Genomic DNA, 15,094 nt, shown 5'->3' on the forward strand with positions numbered 1-15,094 from the left:
AATGGGCTGAAATGGGACAGTGCAGGCTAAGTGATCATCCCCACATGACTAAATATCACTGTGAATGTCTATGTTTTGGGGGTGGGGAAGCCTGAGACTGGGATCCTATAGCACCTACACTTTCACAGCACCCAGAAAAACACTGGTGTCAAAAAGCCGCTAGCCCATCACAAACTGGTCCAAATCACTTATTAATTATTTCCCCTGAGGCATCCTGGGGCCCTGAAGGCCAGGCCTCCAAGTGCCCCTCCTGGGACTTGACCAATGGTCGGCCCTCGAGGGTACCCACCCAAGAGAGCACAGATTTCTAAAGACCAGGGTACCATAGCACACAAAGGAAATGTGACTTTCACACAACAACTTTTGCACCCCATGCCCAGGTAAGAGGGCAGAGCTGGAGTTATACCTGGAGATTGACTGTGAAAAAGGAACCAGGCCAGAGCACTGGTCTGCAGAAATAGAACTCCTCACGCTAGTCCCAGGCTTTCTGGGGCTACTGCCCTGCCTGCCTCCACCTACCCCAAATGGAGAACAGATCTCTACCATTTACTCCAAGACACAGGCTCCACACCAGGCATGCAAAGGAGCTGTGGCTCCACATGGCTTCATGGGGTACTGAGCCTTGCATACTCACAGCACGAGTGCGGAGAGCACCTGATGCAGACTGGATGAGTCTGGACAGGGCCAGGTCCCTGACAGGCAGAGGCCTGGGCCCTGGGAAGGGGATCCCCTTGGAAGTAATTGCTCCGGTTCTGCGGATCCCTCTTGGGTGATCGCAGTGGAATTGAAGCCTGGAGCTGCAGGGACTCCATCCAAGCCTGAGGACACTCTCTGGAGCCAGACACAGGGTGGGGTCTGCAGTCCCCACTTCCATGTCTCTGTGGCCAAGGCTGTGGGATGGGGTGAGTTTGCAGGCTTAGCTTCATTGCTGCTCTGTGTTTTGGAGCAGGGTGTGGAGGACTCCACAGAACCAGACCTTTCCCTCCAAGGGCACGGGCCTCCCCACCAAGCCAGTCCGTGGCCCACTGAACTAGAGTCTCCCTTGGTGTGCAGGGCACTGCCAGGCTGGGCTCTGAGAGGGGTGGGTGTGGATGTCAAGCACCCTGGGGCAGCAGGACCCCACTGGCCCTTGAGTTACCATGGATGCTCATGCTCTACAAAGCAGTCCCTGGGGGGATGGTTGGGAAAAGCAGGGCAGGCCAGGCCCTTTCTACTCTTGCTGCCTGGACCCAGCATGGGGAGAGGCAGCCTGGTCAGGGAGAGGAGTTGACGACCCCGACGGCCCAGTTATTTACCTCCAAGTCCCATGTCCTTCTACCGGCCAGGGGAGCACAGCAGCCACCCTAGAGCCTAGCCCAGATAAAGAGTGCGTCCAGGATGGGGTGCAGGAGAGCAGGCCCCTTGCTCCCTGCCATTCCCCTGCCTCCTCAGGGCACTGTCCCTGCGAGCTTCCAGCCTCTGTGCTGGATGACACAGGCCTGAACCCCCTCCCTCCTCTGACATTTCTTCTCTCTGAAACAGGCACGAAGGGGGTACCCAGTTCCCTGCCTAGCCCTGAGGCAGAGAACAGTAGGGTAGGCTAGACAACTGTGTCCCCTACCCCCAAGGGGCCTTCTGCCCTGGCACAGCCACAGAACCTGTGCCCTGCCCATAGTAAGGGAGCCTAGACATTGTGGTTGTTGTGGAAGCAATGACATCATTGAACCTTGTGTCCCCGCTTTGGCCCAGCTCTCTGCTATGGCTTGGGAAAGCAGTAAGAAGATGGGCCAAGTCTTTGAGCCTCTGCACCCACGTGGGAAACCTGGAAGAATTTCCTTGCTCCTGGCTTCAGATTGGCACAGCTCTAGTCATTGCAGCCAATTGGGGAGTGAACCATTGGATGAAAGACCTCTCTCTCTCTCTCTCTCTCTCTCTCTCTATCTGCTTTTCCTCTCTGTATAACTCTCACTTTCAAATAAAATAAATAAATATAAATGACCTAAAAGAAAGCTCTCTGTGAGTGAAATCCCAGTGGAAAGAAGGGGCCATCAAAGAAGGAAGTACTTTTCTCTGAAGGGAGGAAAGAACTTCAACTTTGATTATGGTGTTGTCTAAATAAGGTTGGAGTTTGTGAACACAAAAGGCTTCCATAGCCTTGGCAGCCCATGACAAGAGCCTCAGGTGATTACTGATGTCATAAATAAGAGTGTCAACTCTTAAATCAACAGCAGGAATCACTGTGCACTTGTTCCCCATGTAGTAACTCTGTCCTTAATGTGTTGTGCTTTGAGAATTAACAGTAAAACTTGTCTTCATACAGTACATTATACTTTGTATGTCTGTGTGGGTGCAAACTGTTGAAATCTTTCCTGAGTATAGAGTTGATCTTCTGTATATGAAGATAATTAAAAATGAATCTTGGTGAAGATTGGGATGGGATAGGGAGTAGGAGATGGGATGGTTTGCGGGTGGGAAGGTGGTTATGGGGGGAAGAACTGCTATAATCCAATAGTTGTACTATCAAAATTTATATTTATTACATAAAAGTTTTTTAAAAAATATTTATTTTGTTTATTTGAAAGACAGTTACAGAGAGAGACAGAGAAAGAGAGAGAGGTCTTCCATCCTCTGGTTCACTCCCCAAATGTCCACAATTGTCAGAGATGCGTTTATCCACAGTCAGGAGCCAGGAGCCTCCTTCAGGTCTCCCCTGTGGGTGCAGGGGCTCAAGGAATTGGGCCATCTTCTACTGCTTTCCCAGGCCATAGCAGAGTGCTGGATTGGAAGTAGAGCAGCCAGGACTAGAACTGGTGGCCAAATGGAATGCTGGTGCTTCAGGCCATGGCTTTAACCCATAGTGCCACAGTGCCAGCCCCTAAATAAAAGTTTTCAATTAAAAAAAAATTTTAAGAAATTAAGAATTAAATGTAAAAAAGTAATGGCCAGAATCAGGGCTAAGTGGGAAGGGGATCCACCCGTTGCCCTGTCCACCTGCCTGCCCAACAAGGAAGCACTCTTGCAGATACTCAAGTGACACAGACACCAAGAGAAGAGCAGAAGCAAAGCAGAACAACAGGGAACTTCATAAGAATCCAGCTAGCCTGGTCTTCAAATCTCAAGGTCTCCCTGCCCCTCCCAGGATTAGCCAGTGCTAAGGCTGCAGCCCCACAGCCTTACAGTGAACAGTGATCTGTTCACTGTTCACTCTCCAAATTGCCCCAATGGCCATGGCTGGGCCAGGCAGATGACAGGAGCCTGGAATTCCATCTGGTTCTCCCATTGTGGGAAGCAGGGGCCCAAGTACTTGAGCCATCTTCTGCTGCCTTCCCAGGCACATGAGCAGGGGGCTGGATTGGAAGTGGGGAAGCCAGGACTCAAACTGGTACCCATATTGGATGCCAGTGTCACAGGCAGAAGCTTAACCTGCTGTGCTACAGTGCTGCCTCTGGACCACACATCGTTAGAAAAGTCCCACCTATCTCATGTCTCCCAGCTTTTGATGGATATTAAATGGTAAAGAGTGCCAGACTGCACTCCCCAGCAGAGCAATGGACAGCCAGTATGTGCTGCTGTGCAGTGGGAAGACATGGCCTTTAGCTGTCACTGAACACAGTGGGGGTGGGAAAGGGCTGAGACCACTCCCTCAATTACCATTTCAGAGCCCATGGACAGCTGCCTGGCTAGACAGCTGCTACCTTGTCTATCTCAACAGGAGGACACCAGTGACTAAGATCAATCAGTCAATAGAGAAGCAGTGGCATAAGCTTCTAATTGAAATATGCTGTACAAATATAACTGTGGTCTGAAGAACCACTGAAAAGACCTGGAAATGCCCAGAACAAAGTTTGAGCAATCTAACTTTTGAATTGATACACATTTATCTTTGATTAGAATTTTTAAATTAAACAAAAAAGAAATAGCTGTCCAGCACTTTCCAGTGTTGCCAGCAGTCAAGGAAGGACTTGAGCTGTCCCAGTTAATTAACCAGGGGTCACTGCTCAAGGTAAACAACACTTAGTGGGCTGCTAGGGAAAGAGCCACAGCACAGGTTTAAAGGGAGCAGGACCTCCAACCGAGTAGGAACTGAGAGCACCCATTGCTCTGTATCTGCGACCTGTCCTCTGTGCACGAGAAACAACTCAGTTCAACACAGAGCACCCCGGCTGCACCTTCACTATCCTGGGAGAGTCCACGGGCTTCTCCAGTGATCTAGAGGGAAGGCAGACATTGCGTTCTTTCATTCATTCCTCAACACTTCCACAGCAAGGGCCTCTGTGCGATGACAGGAGACCCAGAGTGGGAGTGGGGGTCCAGCTCAGTGTGGGGCCAGCACCCCAACATGCACGAGGGGACTCTGGAAGCACGTGGAAAGTTGCATGAAAAGGCAAGTGTATTAATGTAAAGGATTTTGGAAATCCATGCAGTCTTTTTTTTTTTTAGCAATCCTAGAAATATTCTTATTAGTATAATCCTTCATTATAATGAATTTATATATGGAGAAAACGTGCATGTTTTTCAAAAATAAATTCTCTCATTCATAAAATTGCCTTTCTTTCCTCAATTAAAAAGCCACTGAGGGGGCAGCACTGTGGATCAGTAGGTTAATGCCCTGGCCTGAAGCGCCAGCATCCCATATGGGTGCCGGTTCTAGTCCCGGCTGCTTCTCTTCTTATCCAGCTCTCTGCTATGGCCTGGGAAAGGGGAAGATGGCTCAAGTCCTTGGGCCCTGCACCTGCGTGGGAGACCCAGAAGAAGCTCCTGGATCTGGCTTCAGATTGGCGCAGCTCCGGGTTTGGAGGCCAACTGGGGAGTGAACCATCGGATGGAAGACCTCTCTCTCTCTCTCTGCCCCTCTTCTCTCTGTGTAACTCTGACTTTCAAATACATAAATAAATCTTTTTAGAAAAAAACACTCATTTTACCAGTCTATGTTTTACTAACAATACCTTTCTTTTTGGGTTATTTTTTCTACGTCCAATGTTTAGAGAACATGACAGATCCAGCTTCTGCAAAATATAATGAGTTCATGTGTTCCTAATGTCATCCACCAAAGTCCTTGCTAAGTTATTTACTGTATATTTCAAATCATCATTGAATTATTTTTATATGATTTCTAAAACATCTTGTAGCAGATAGCCCCAAAGTCATATAAAATATTAAGTAATACAGTAACAGTAGCTTTGGTCTTTTTTTGTTTGTTTTTGTTTTGTTTTGTTTTGTTTTTGACAGGAAGAGTGGACAGTGAGAAAGACAGAGAGGTCTTCCTTTACCGTTGGTTCACCCTCCAATGGCCGCCGTGGCTGGCACGCTTTGGCCAGCGCACCACGCTGATCCGAAGCCAGGAGCCAGGTGCTTCTCCTGGTATCCCATGGGGTGCAGGGCCCAAGCACTTGGGCCATCCTCCACTGCACTCCCTGGCCACAGCAGAGAGCTGGCCTGGAAGAGGGGCAACTGGGACAGAATCCGGTGCCCCGACCGGGACTAGAACCCGGTGTGCCGGTGCCACAAGGCGGAGGATTAGCCTAGTGAGCCGCGGTGCCAGCCAATTTTGGTCTTAATTAAACTTTATAAAAACCATTCTACAAATGTCTCTCCATTTAACATTAACTTGAAACATACAAAAAATCATATATACATGAAACATACTATGTGTAAAATGTTTTCTGGTACTTTAAAAGATTAATTCTTCCAACACCTTCCATATTGACATGGAATTAAAACTATTAACCAAAACACCAAATTAATATCAAATAATTCTTTAAATACTGATAAAGTCACAATTGAAACCTGATATGTTTTCCTCTCTACAACTCTGCTCAAAGGAAAACACTGAACATAAAGTCCTGGCCCTCCTCTTCGCTTCTCTCTCCTCCCACAAAGGGAAAGGCTAGTTCTCTTATTTTTAGCCCAGCGGTGGCAGCAGCAGCAGAGACATCACTTAGGAACTTGCTGGTCTTGGTCTCCACCTGATGTGCTGACCTGAGTCCAGCAATCTGTGTTTCTCCAGGTCCTGCGAGACAGCAGACCTCACTAAAGTGGAAGAACAGGTGTCCCAGCCTGGAGGCTTCAGGGACTCTGAGCCAGAGGAGCCAGCTCCTTGCTGCTCTGAAGCCGTCCGTCCGTGGAGAAGGCACACACACCTGCACCAGGTCCCGGAACCTGCACCAGTTCTCGGGCCTGTTGCCTCTCAGCCAGGTCAAGGTCGCCACACTGGCCTTTATTACGGCGCTCCTAGGACACACCTGCCCCCCTCCCAGGGCCGGGGAGCCCCCTTTCTGAAAAGGTTCATGTGGACATTTAGAGCATTTTCCGCAGGCCACACAGATTGTCAACTTGACGGAATTCTGAGCCCCAGCTGCGGCTGCCTGGGCAGCACCAGGCCACAGGATTTCAGGGGCCTCAGACAGCTGCGGGCCCTCCTTCCCGACCTAAGATCACTTCCTTTAGAAGTCACATCTAGCTGTCTGGCAGGTCCCTCTCTTCTAGGCACACATACTAACAAATATAAACCCACTTATTTTCAGTGATAAACCCAAGACCTATGGTTACTACCCTGGCCTCAAAGACTTGTGGGGCGTCCCTCAGTCCAGTTATAAGGAGAGGTCACTGCCATGCTGCTTTCCCGGCATCCTTTAGGGGACTCATAATGACCAGAGGTGGAGGGATGGCTGGTGGGCAGGTACTCGATTATGCAAAGTAATCAACTGCTCCAGGGCATTCAAACCCCTGGTTCTTGTGGGGAGGCTTCCTGAAAGGACACCTCCAGAGAGGTGAAGACCACAGACCACCTGGGGAAGCCACACAGGCACCCCTGGCAGGCACACATCTGCAGCCCAGAGCTGTGCAGACAGCTCCAGGAATGTCTCCAGCAAGCAGAGTACCCTGGACTCCTGCACCACGTCCCGCCCAGCGCCTGCTTCCCTGCCCTCTCCCGCCTTCCTGCTCCAGCTCCTGTCCCAAGCCAAGAGTCTTCTCAGGTCTCTGAGCTGGGAATACCAAGAGAGAGAGGTGGCCAGCCGCTGCTCTCAGGACTGGAAACTGGTGAGCGCGCACACCTGCACTGCCCCCGCCGATCCCAAGCACGCCTCAGCGCCCAGGACTTGGCTGACCTCCTAGGCCAGTCTGGCCCTCGCGCCACCTGCGGTACTGGCCGCCAGGCGTGCGCTGGCCAACCCTTCCCTGCAGCCCCACCCCGACTGCCTTCCTTTACTTTTCTATGGCCGCGCGTCTCCACAGCGCTAAACACCGGACGTCGTCCACTCTTCCCTCGCGCCGGAACACGAGCTACAGAACCGGAGGACCCCGCCCCGTGGGCCTCGCGGCTGCCCCGCCCCTCGCGTGGGGTCCTCACCTGTCCATCACGACGAAACCGCTTCCCGCAGATGGCGCGCCCAGTCCTTCTCACACAAGGAGCCGCAGCGCTCAGTCCTCACGAGCGCTCCCGCCGGATTCCGTCCATTCTCACCTGTTTCTCCCCTGTCCTCACGCAGCTCCGCGCTCAGCCTCTTCAAGGCAGCACCGCTTCCAACCGCCAGGCCGCGAGGAGCCGCCAACGCAGAGCGCGCGACTGGCCACGCCCCTCGCCGCGGGTGGTGCGCGCGCCGGGATTCTCAGGGGCGCGGGTTTCGGCGCGCCGGGGGCCCGGCTCTGTAGAGCTGGTGAAGCCCGGAATCCCCAGGTCTGACGGTCGGAGGCTGTGGGCTGCGCCGTGACTGGAACCCTGGGCCTGGCGCCGTCCTTCACTCCTCCGGCCAGGGCACAGATGCGCGACAGACGTCCGCCCCTGAGCACGACAGTCCCCTCACTGGATCCGCCCCGGAGCGCCCAGCGTGGAGGCCGAGCCTCGGGGACTCTGAGTTGGGCCCCCGGCCTCTAGAGCGGCGGTGCGTGAGGCGCTCGGGCCCGCGCTGCTCGCCGCGGCCGCGGCCGGGTGGTGCGGGAGCCCCCAGTCGCGAGGGGAGGCGCTGCCGAGGGGCCGGGTCCGCGGCGGCGTCCGGACCCGCGGAGCTGCAGCCCAGCCCCGGGCCGAGCGCGCTCGCAGACTCCAGAGCGCCACCCAGCACCTGCACCCCGGCGGGCGCGGGTTCTCCCGAGTCCCGCGGGGCGCGAGCTCGGCCGCCCTCAGCCTTTCTGAGCGCCTGCTTCTGGAAGCGCCGGCGGAGAGTGGTTCGTGCGGCGCCCGCGGAGCGGTCTGAGCGGCCAGCGTGGCTGCCCTGCCAGGGCCGGGACGCGGGGAGAGCCGTGGGGCCCCGAGGAGACTTCGCGGAGAGGAGCCGGTTCCCCAGCCCTGTGACAGCTGGCAGCGGAGATTACAGAAGGTGACTTGGTCAGTGTTAGGTGTCTGCTTTCAACTGCCACCGGGTGGGGTGGTGAGGGGCAAGGGACAGACGCGAAGGCACTCGAAAAAGTTCAGGGAAAAGGAAATGAAAGATGTTCATTTTGGTGCAGACATGTTTGTTCATGGTACACCTTTTCTGTGAACTTTTTGAAGACTCCTCCAACTCTCCAGAGTCTTGGACTGTGGCGCACCGAAATCCTGAAAGGGCCTACACAGTCAGTTTTACCTTGACAGTTCGAGTGACTGGTGTGTTCCAGCCTGGACATCTGAGTCTGTTTTAGCATCACACTAATGGCTTGAAGTGGCTGTGGTCAGGTAAGTCGACACCGCCGGAGGATAAACTAGGTTTGACCCTATTGCTTCAAGCTCCTTCCCTCTGCCTTCTCCACACATTCCTGGGGTAGGATCCCCGGGATGAAGAAGCACCATTGGAGGAATAGAAGGTGAGGGGACAGGAAGGGTAGCCATGATCTGTTGGCAGAAGAATAACTGTTACAAGCTTTAGGTTTTTTTTTTTTTAAGGATTTATTTTTCTAATCTACTTAAAAGACAGTTACAGAGTGAGGTAGAGCCAGAGTGAGGTCTTCCATTCCGCTGGTTCACTCCCGAAATGACTTCAATAGCCAGAGCTGAGCCGATCAGGAGCCAGGAGCTTCTTCTGCGTGTCCTATGTGCATGCAGGGGCCCAAGGACTTGGGCCCTCTTCTACTGCTTTCCCAGGCCATAGCAGAGAGCTGGATCAGAAGAGGAGCAGCTGGAACTCAAACCGGTACCCATATGGGATGCTGGCTCTGCGGGGCTTTAACCCGCTGTACCAGAGCACCAGAACTGTAAGGTATTTTCAATAATAAAATATTATTATCTTTAAATATTTATTTTTATTTATGACTTAAAAGGCAGAGCTGCAGAGAGAGAGAGAGATACCTTCCATCCACTGTTTTCACTCTTCAGATGGCCTTAGTCCCAGGACTGGGCCAGGCCAAAGCTAGGAGCTGGAAGTTTCATCTAAGTCTCCCACTTAGGTGCAAGGGCCCAAGTACTTGGCCATCTTCGCTGCTTTATAAGGCACATTAGCAGGAAGCTGGATTCAAACCATCACCCATATGGGTGGGATACCAGTGTTGCAGGAAGCAGATTAACCCACTACAACCACAACACCAGCCCCTGAAGCATTATTATATTAGCATCTTTGTAAAATATTTTACCACAATACTTTTCCATTGAAATATATTTCTATACTCTGTAATTTCCATTGTGATTTAAAACAAATAACTTTACTTCTTACATATAAAGATATTTTGCTTTAGATGCTAATTATTCTCGCATAAATGTAACATAAGATCTGCTATAGAGCTGCAGTTCAGACAGCCACATATCTGCCCTGGATTCAATTCTAAACAATGCCATCATGGACTAGTCCACTAGAGGTCACTGAAGCTAAGGTTTCCCCTTCAATAGCCCCAACTCCCTTCACCTTTTTATATATATATATATAATTTATTTTGTTTGAGGAGTACAACTTCATGCATTTAATATATACAGATTTGGGAACATGATGTTTTTCCCCCTACCTCCCTATCACTCATACTTCCTCTTCGTATTCTTATTTTTCTTTTTTTTACAGAGATCAATTTTCAGTTGATTTTTATACTCATAAGATTAGCCCTACACCAAGTAGGGGGTTCACTGATTAATGTGAAGGGAAAGAAAAAAGAAGTAAAGGACAAAAGCAAGCAAACAAACAAGGAAAATATTGTTCCCCTACAGTCAAGGAGTTGGCTGTTCAAAATCATTGGATCTCAAATTGTCAGTTTTGCTCCTATAGATTCCATTTTGACTATTCAATTAATTACCACAGATCAGAGAGACCATCTCATATTTGTCCTTTTGTGACTGACTTATTTTCCTAAGTATAGTGGTTTCCAGTTGCATCTGGGCAAGTATCTGGTGTAGCACCCAGGTTGGGTGTACTAGTTTTCCTCTGGTTAACTGGATGCAGAACAATGACCACTCTGTTGGTGCAACCACACTTTCTCTTCCAGGCTAAGGCGTCCTCAGGTGTTAGCCCTCAATGTGTTTAACATGCATCCACAATGACACACATATGATCTGCCCAGCCCCTATTATATGCACTATTCTCTTTCCTATGAGGTGTTGTAGGCCACTAAGGAGCTCTGAGAGTAGAATGTAGCTCTCTGTGATTGCCCAAAATGCAGCCACACCCTATCTCCTTTCACAGGATCACCATTTTCTTCTCAGTCTCAGCACCCAAGGCTCTCAGGGCCAAGGAGTGCAGGTGAAGCCACTCCACTCAGCCCATCCTGACAGCAGCCCACTGAAACGAGTCCTGTCCTCCCAACCAGATTTGATGCCAGTGAGATACCGGGGTTTTCTCTCTGCCAAGATCTCTGGGTCACAGGCGTGCACTGTACCCACCAGCCACAGACAGACTTGCTCATTTCACAACTGTGCTGGGTGCTTAAGAGGGCCCCGCAGGCTGTGCTTCCCTTCCAAGGGATGGTTCCTCCTCAGTCTTGATGGCGGGTGAGTGCAGCTGGCAGGCAATGGTGGCCACCTCAGAGGGTTGCTCCTGTGCTGCTATGTGTGCCCCTGCTGACTGGGTGGAGGGCAACTCTAAGAAATGCTGGGTGCTGCACACAATCTGAGGTGGCCACTAAGTGCCTACGTCCAAAAAGGGTGCTGGCCTCCCAACATGGTTGCAGGTTGCTGTTGCAGGAGGGAGGAGGGGACAAACAGAGAAGCCCTACTTTTTTTCCTTTACTCCCCTCTCTGGGCGAGCAGTCACCCTGCTGTTCCGAGGGATCTCCAGTGGATGAAGGGGTACAGTTCACCAGGCTTTGCCTCTCAGCATGGGCCCTGGAGGCCGATCTCTCCTGGTTTACCAGGGCAGGTGGGCATCCACTACCCTGATCCAAGTTGCTGGGTACTCCATCATCTCCTATTAAATGCACTTTTAGTTGGAAGCATTTCCACTGAGATCTGGTACCAGACAGGGATGCCCACTCTCACCACTGCTATTCAATATAGTTCTGGAAGTTTTAGCCAGAGCCATCAGGCAAGAAAAAGAAATTAAAGGGATACAAATTGGGAAGGAAGAAATCAAACTATCCTTCTTTGCAGATGATATGATTCTTTATTTAGGGGATCCAAAGTACTCTACTAAGAGACTATTGGAACTCATAGAAGAGTTTGGCAAAGTAGCAGGATATAAAATGAATGCACAAAAATCAACCGTCTTTGTATACACAAGCAATGCCATGGCTGAGAAAGAACTGCTAAGATCAATCCCATTCACAATAGCTACAAAAACAATCAAATACCTTGGAATAAACTTAACCAAGGATGTTAAAGATCTCTACTAATGAGCATTACAACATCTTAAAGAAAGAAATTGAAGAGGATACCAAAAATGCAAAAATCTTCCATGCTCATGGATTGGAAGAGTCAATATCATCAAAATGTCCATTATTCCAAAAGCAATTTATAGATTCAATGCGATACCAATCAAAATACCAAAGACATTCTTCTCAGATCTGGAAAAAAAATGATGCTGAAATTCATATAGAGACACAGGAGACCTTGAATAGTTAAAGCAAACTTGTACAACACAAACAAAGCCAGAGGCCTCACAATACCCGATTTCAGGACATACTACAGGGCAGTTGTTATCAAAACAGCATGGCACTGGTAATGAAACAGATGGATAGATCAATGGAACAGAATAGAAACACCAGAAATCAACCCAAACATCTAATCCAGCTTATATTTGAGCAAGGCTCTAAAACCAATTCTTGGAGCAAGGACAGTCTATTCAACAAATGGTGCTGGGAAAACTGGATTTCCTCATGCAGAAGCATGAAGCAAGACCCCTACCATACACCTTACACAAAAATCCACTCAACATGGATTAAAGACCTAAATCTACAACCTGACACCATCAAATTATTAGAGAACATTGAGGAAACCCTGCAAGATATTGGCACTGGCAAAGACTTCTTGGAAAAGACCCCAGAAGCACAGGCAGTCAAAGCCAAAATTAACATTTGGGATTGCATCAAATTGAGAAGGTTCTGTACTGCAAAAGAAACAGGAAAGTGAAGAGGCAACCAACAGAATGGGAAAAAATATTTGCAAACTATGCAACTGATAAAGAATTAATAACCAGAATCTACAAGGAGATCAAGAAACTCCACAACATCAAAATAAACAACCCAAGGACCTCAATAGACATTTTTCAAAAGAGGAAATCCAAAGGACCAACAGACACATGAAAAAATGTTCAGCATCAGTAGCCATCAGGGAAATGCAAATCAAAGCCACAATAAGGTTTGACCCCACCCCGGTTAGAATGGCTCACATACAGAAATCTACCAACAAGAGATGCTGGTGAGGATGTGGGGAAAAAGGGACACTAATCCACTGTTGGTGAGAATGTAGACTTGTAAAGCCACTATGGAAGTCAGTCTGGCGATTCCTCAGAAACCTGAATATAACCCTACCATACAACCCAGCCTTCCCACTCCTTGTAATTTACCCAAAGGAAATTAAATTGGCAAATAAAAGAGCTGTCTAAATGTCAACATTTATTGCAGCTCAATTCACAATAGCTAAGACCTGGAATCAACCTAAATGCCCATTAACAGAAGACTGGGTACAGAAATTATTGGATATGTACTCTATAGAATACTATACAGCAGTAAAAAAAACAATGAAATCTGGACATTTGCAACAAAATGGAGGAATCTGGAAAACATCATGCTGAGTGAAATAAGCCAGTCCCAGATGGACAAATATCATATGTTCTCCCTGATCGGTGACAACTAACCGAGCACCAAAAAGGAAACCTGTTGAAGTGAAATGGACACTATGAGAAACAATGACTTGATCAGTCCTTGACTTGACTGTTGATGAACAACTTCCTACTTTATACCTTGTAGTATTTTTTTGTTCTACTTAATAATATTGGTTGAACTCTGTAATTAATACACAGTTATTCTTAAGTGTTGAAACTTAACTGAAAAGTGATCCCTGTTAAATGTAATGTGTCAATAAGAAAGGGAAGTGATGTACAGTTTGGGACATGCTCAATCGGACTTGCCCCAAATGGTAGAGTTAGAAACGTGCCAGGGGATTCCAATCCGATCCCATCAAGTTGGCATGTACCAATGACATCTCACTAGTCCAAGTGATCAATTTCTGTTCACAATTGATTATAATGATAGGACTAAGAGTCAAAGGGATCACATAAACAAGTCTAGTGTCTGCAAATACTGATAGAATAAAAAAGGGAGAGAATGATCCAACATGGGAAGCGGATACACAACAGACTCATAGAATGGCAGATGTCCTAAATAGCACTCTGGCCTCAGAATCAGCACTTAAGGCATTCAGATCCGGCTGAAAAGCCCATGAGAGTATTTCAGGCATGGAAAGCCAAGACACTCTGGGAAAAAAAGAAGACCTAAATGAAAGATCTCTGTGAGTGAGATCCCAGTGGAAAGAACAGGTCATCAAAGAAGGAGGTACCTTTCCCCGAATGGAGGAAAGAACTTCCACTTAGACTATGACCTTGTCTAAATATGATCAGAGTTGGTGAACTCAAAAGGCCTCCATAGCCTTGGCAACTCATGACAAGAGCCTAGGGTTGTTACTGACACCATAAACAAGAGTGTCAATTTGTTAAGTCAACAACAGGAGTCACTGTGCACTTACTCCTCATGTAGGATCTCTATCGTAAATGTGTTGTACATTGTGATTTAATGCTATAACCAGTATTCAAACAGTATTTTACACTTTGGGGTTCTGTGTGGGTGCAAACCGTTGAAAGCTTTACTTAATATATGCTAAATTGATCTTCTGTATATAAAGAGAATTGAAAATGAATCTTGATGTGAATGGATGGAGAGAGAGAGTGGGAGAGGAGAGGGTTGCCAGTGGGAGGGAAGTTATGGGGGGAAAATCCATTGTAATCCATAAGCTGTACTTTGGAAATTTATTTAAAATATATATATATAAATTCACTTTTAACGGTGTATGATCATGTGAAAGCTACACCAAAAAGATAAATTATTGATAAATTGTTGATACTTCCACATTTTTCCTCACACTAAGGGACAGTTGCCTGAAATCACATCTTCTTTATCCCACATCAAGGTCATTCTACCAATAGCACCTCACAAGGAATACATCAGTCATGAGGATTATAGCCAAGACCACAAATTCCAGTTTTTGGTTATCATCACTTAAAAATGATAGCCCCTTGGGGTGGGCACTTGATTCAGTGGTTAAGATGCCATTCCACATTGGAGAATCTGGGTTCTAATACTGGCTCTGCTTCTGAATTCCAGCTTTCTGCTAATGTGCATCCTGGGAGGCAGGGGACAGCTTGGCTTAAGTACTCTGGTGCCTAATTCAGTAAGGGAGATGCATATTGAATTCTCAGCTACTCTCTTGAGTCTAGTCCAGCCCCAGATCTTGGGGACATTTGGAAAGTGAACCAGCAGATGGAACAGCAGGGAGTGTGATCTTTATCATCATCCAGATAATATTTTTCAAGCCTCTACTTGTCTAAGAAAATTTAAGGAACTGCTGAGGAAGTTTAAACACTTATTTCATCACAGACATAAAAATATTTAAGCAAGGGGGCTGGTGCTGTGGCATAGCAAGTAAAGCCACTGCCTGTAATGTTGGCATCCCATATAGGCACTGGTTCAAGTCCTGGATGTTCCCCTCCCATCCAGCTCCCTGCTAGTGTGC

The 15,094-nt window shown here is 48.3% G+C and overlaps 1 protein-coding gene across 1 annotated transcript in view; it reads left to right on the forward strand.

Moving 5' to 3' along the window:
• The first annotated feature begins 264 nt into the window (after positions 1–264).
• Positions 265–15,094, forward strand: part of LOC149124684 (uncharacterized) — a 173,619-nt gene continuing 158,789 nt past the window's right edge. The window contains exons 1-2 of the mRNA XM_089303317.1: positions 265–380; positions 7,644–8,305. Coding sequence (XP_089159443.1) covers positions 265–380; positions 7,644–8,301 — 774 coding nt within the window. The 3' untranslated portion in view covers positions 8,302–8,305. The remainder of the gene's footprint in view (positions 381–7,643; positions 8,306–15,094) is intronic.

Source organism: Oryctolagus cuniculus, chromosome 9, assembly GCF_051225735.1.
Source record: "Oryctolagus cuniculus isolate XC-2025 breed Fujian yellow rabbit chromosome 9, ASM5122573v1, whole genome shotgun sequence".
NCBI classification, from domain to species: Eukaryota; Metazoa; Chordata; class Mammalia; order Lagomorpha; family Leporidae; genus Oryctolagus; species Oryctolagus cuniculus.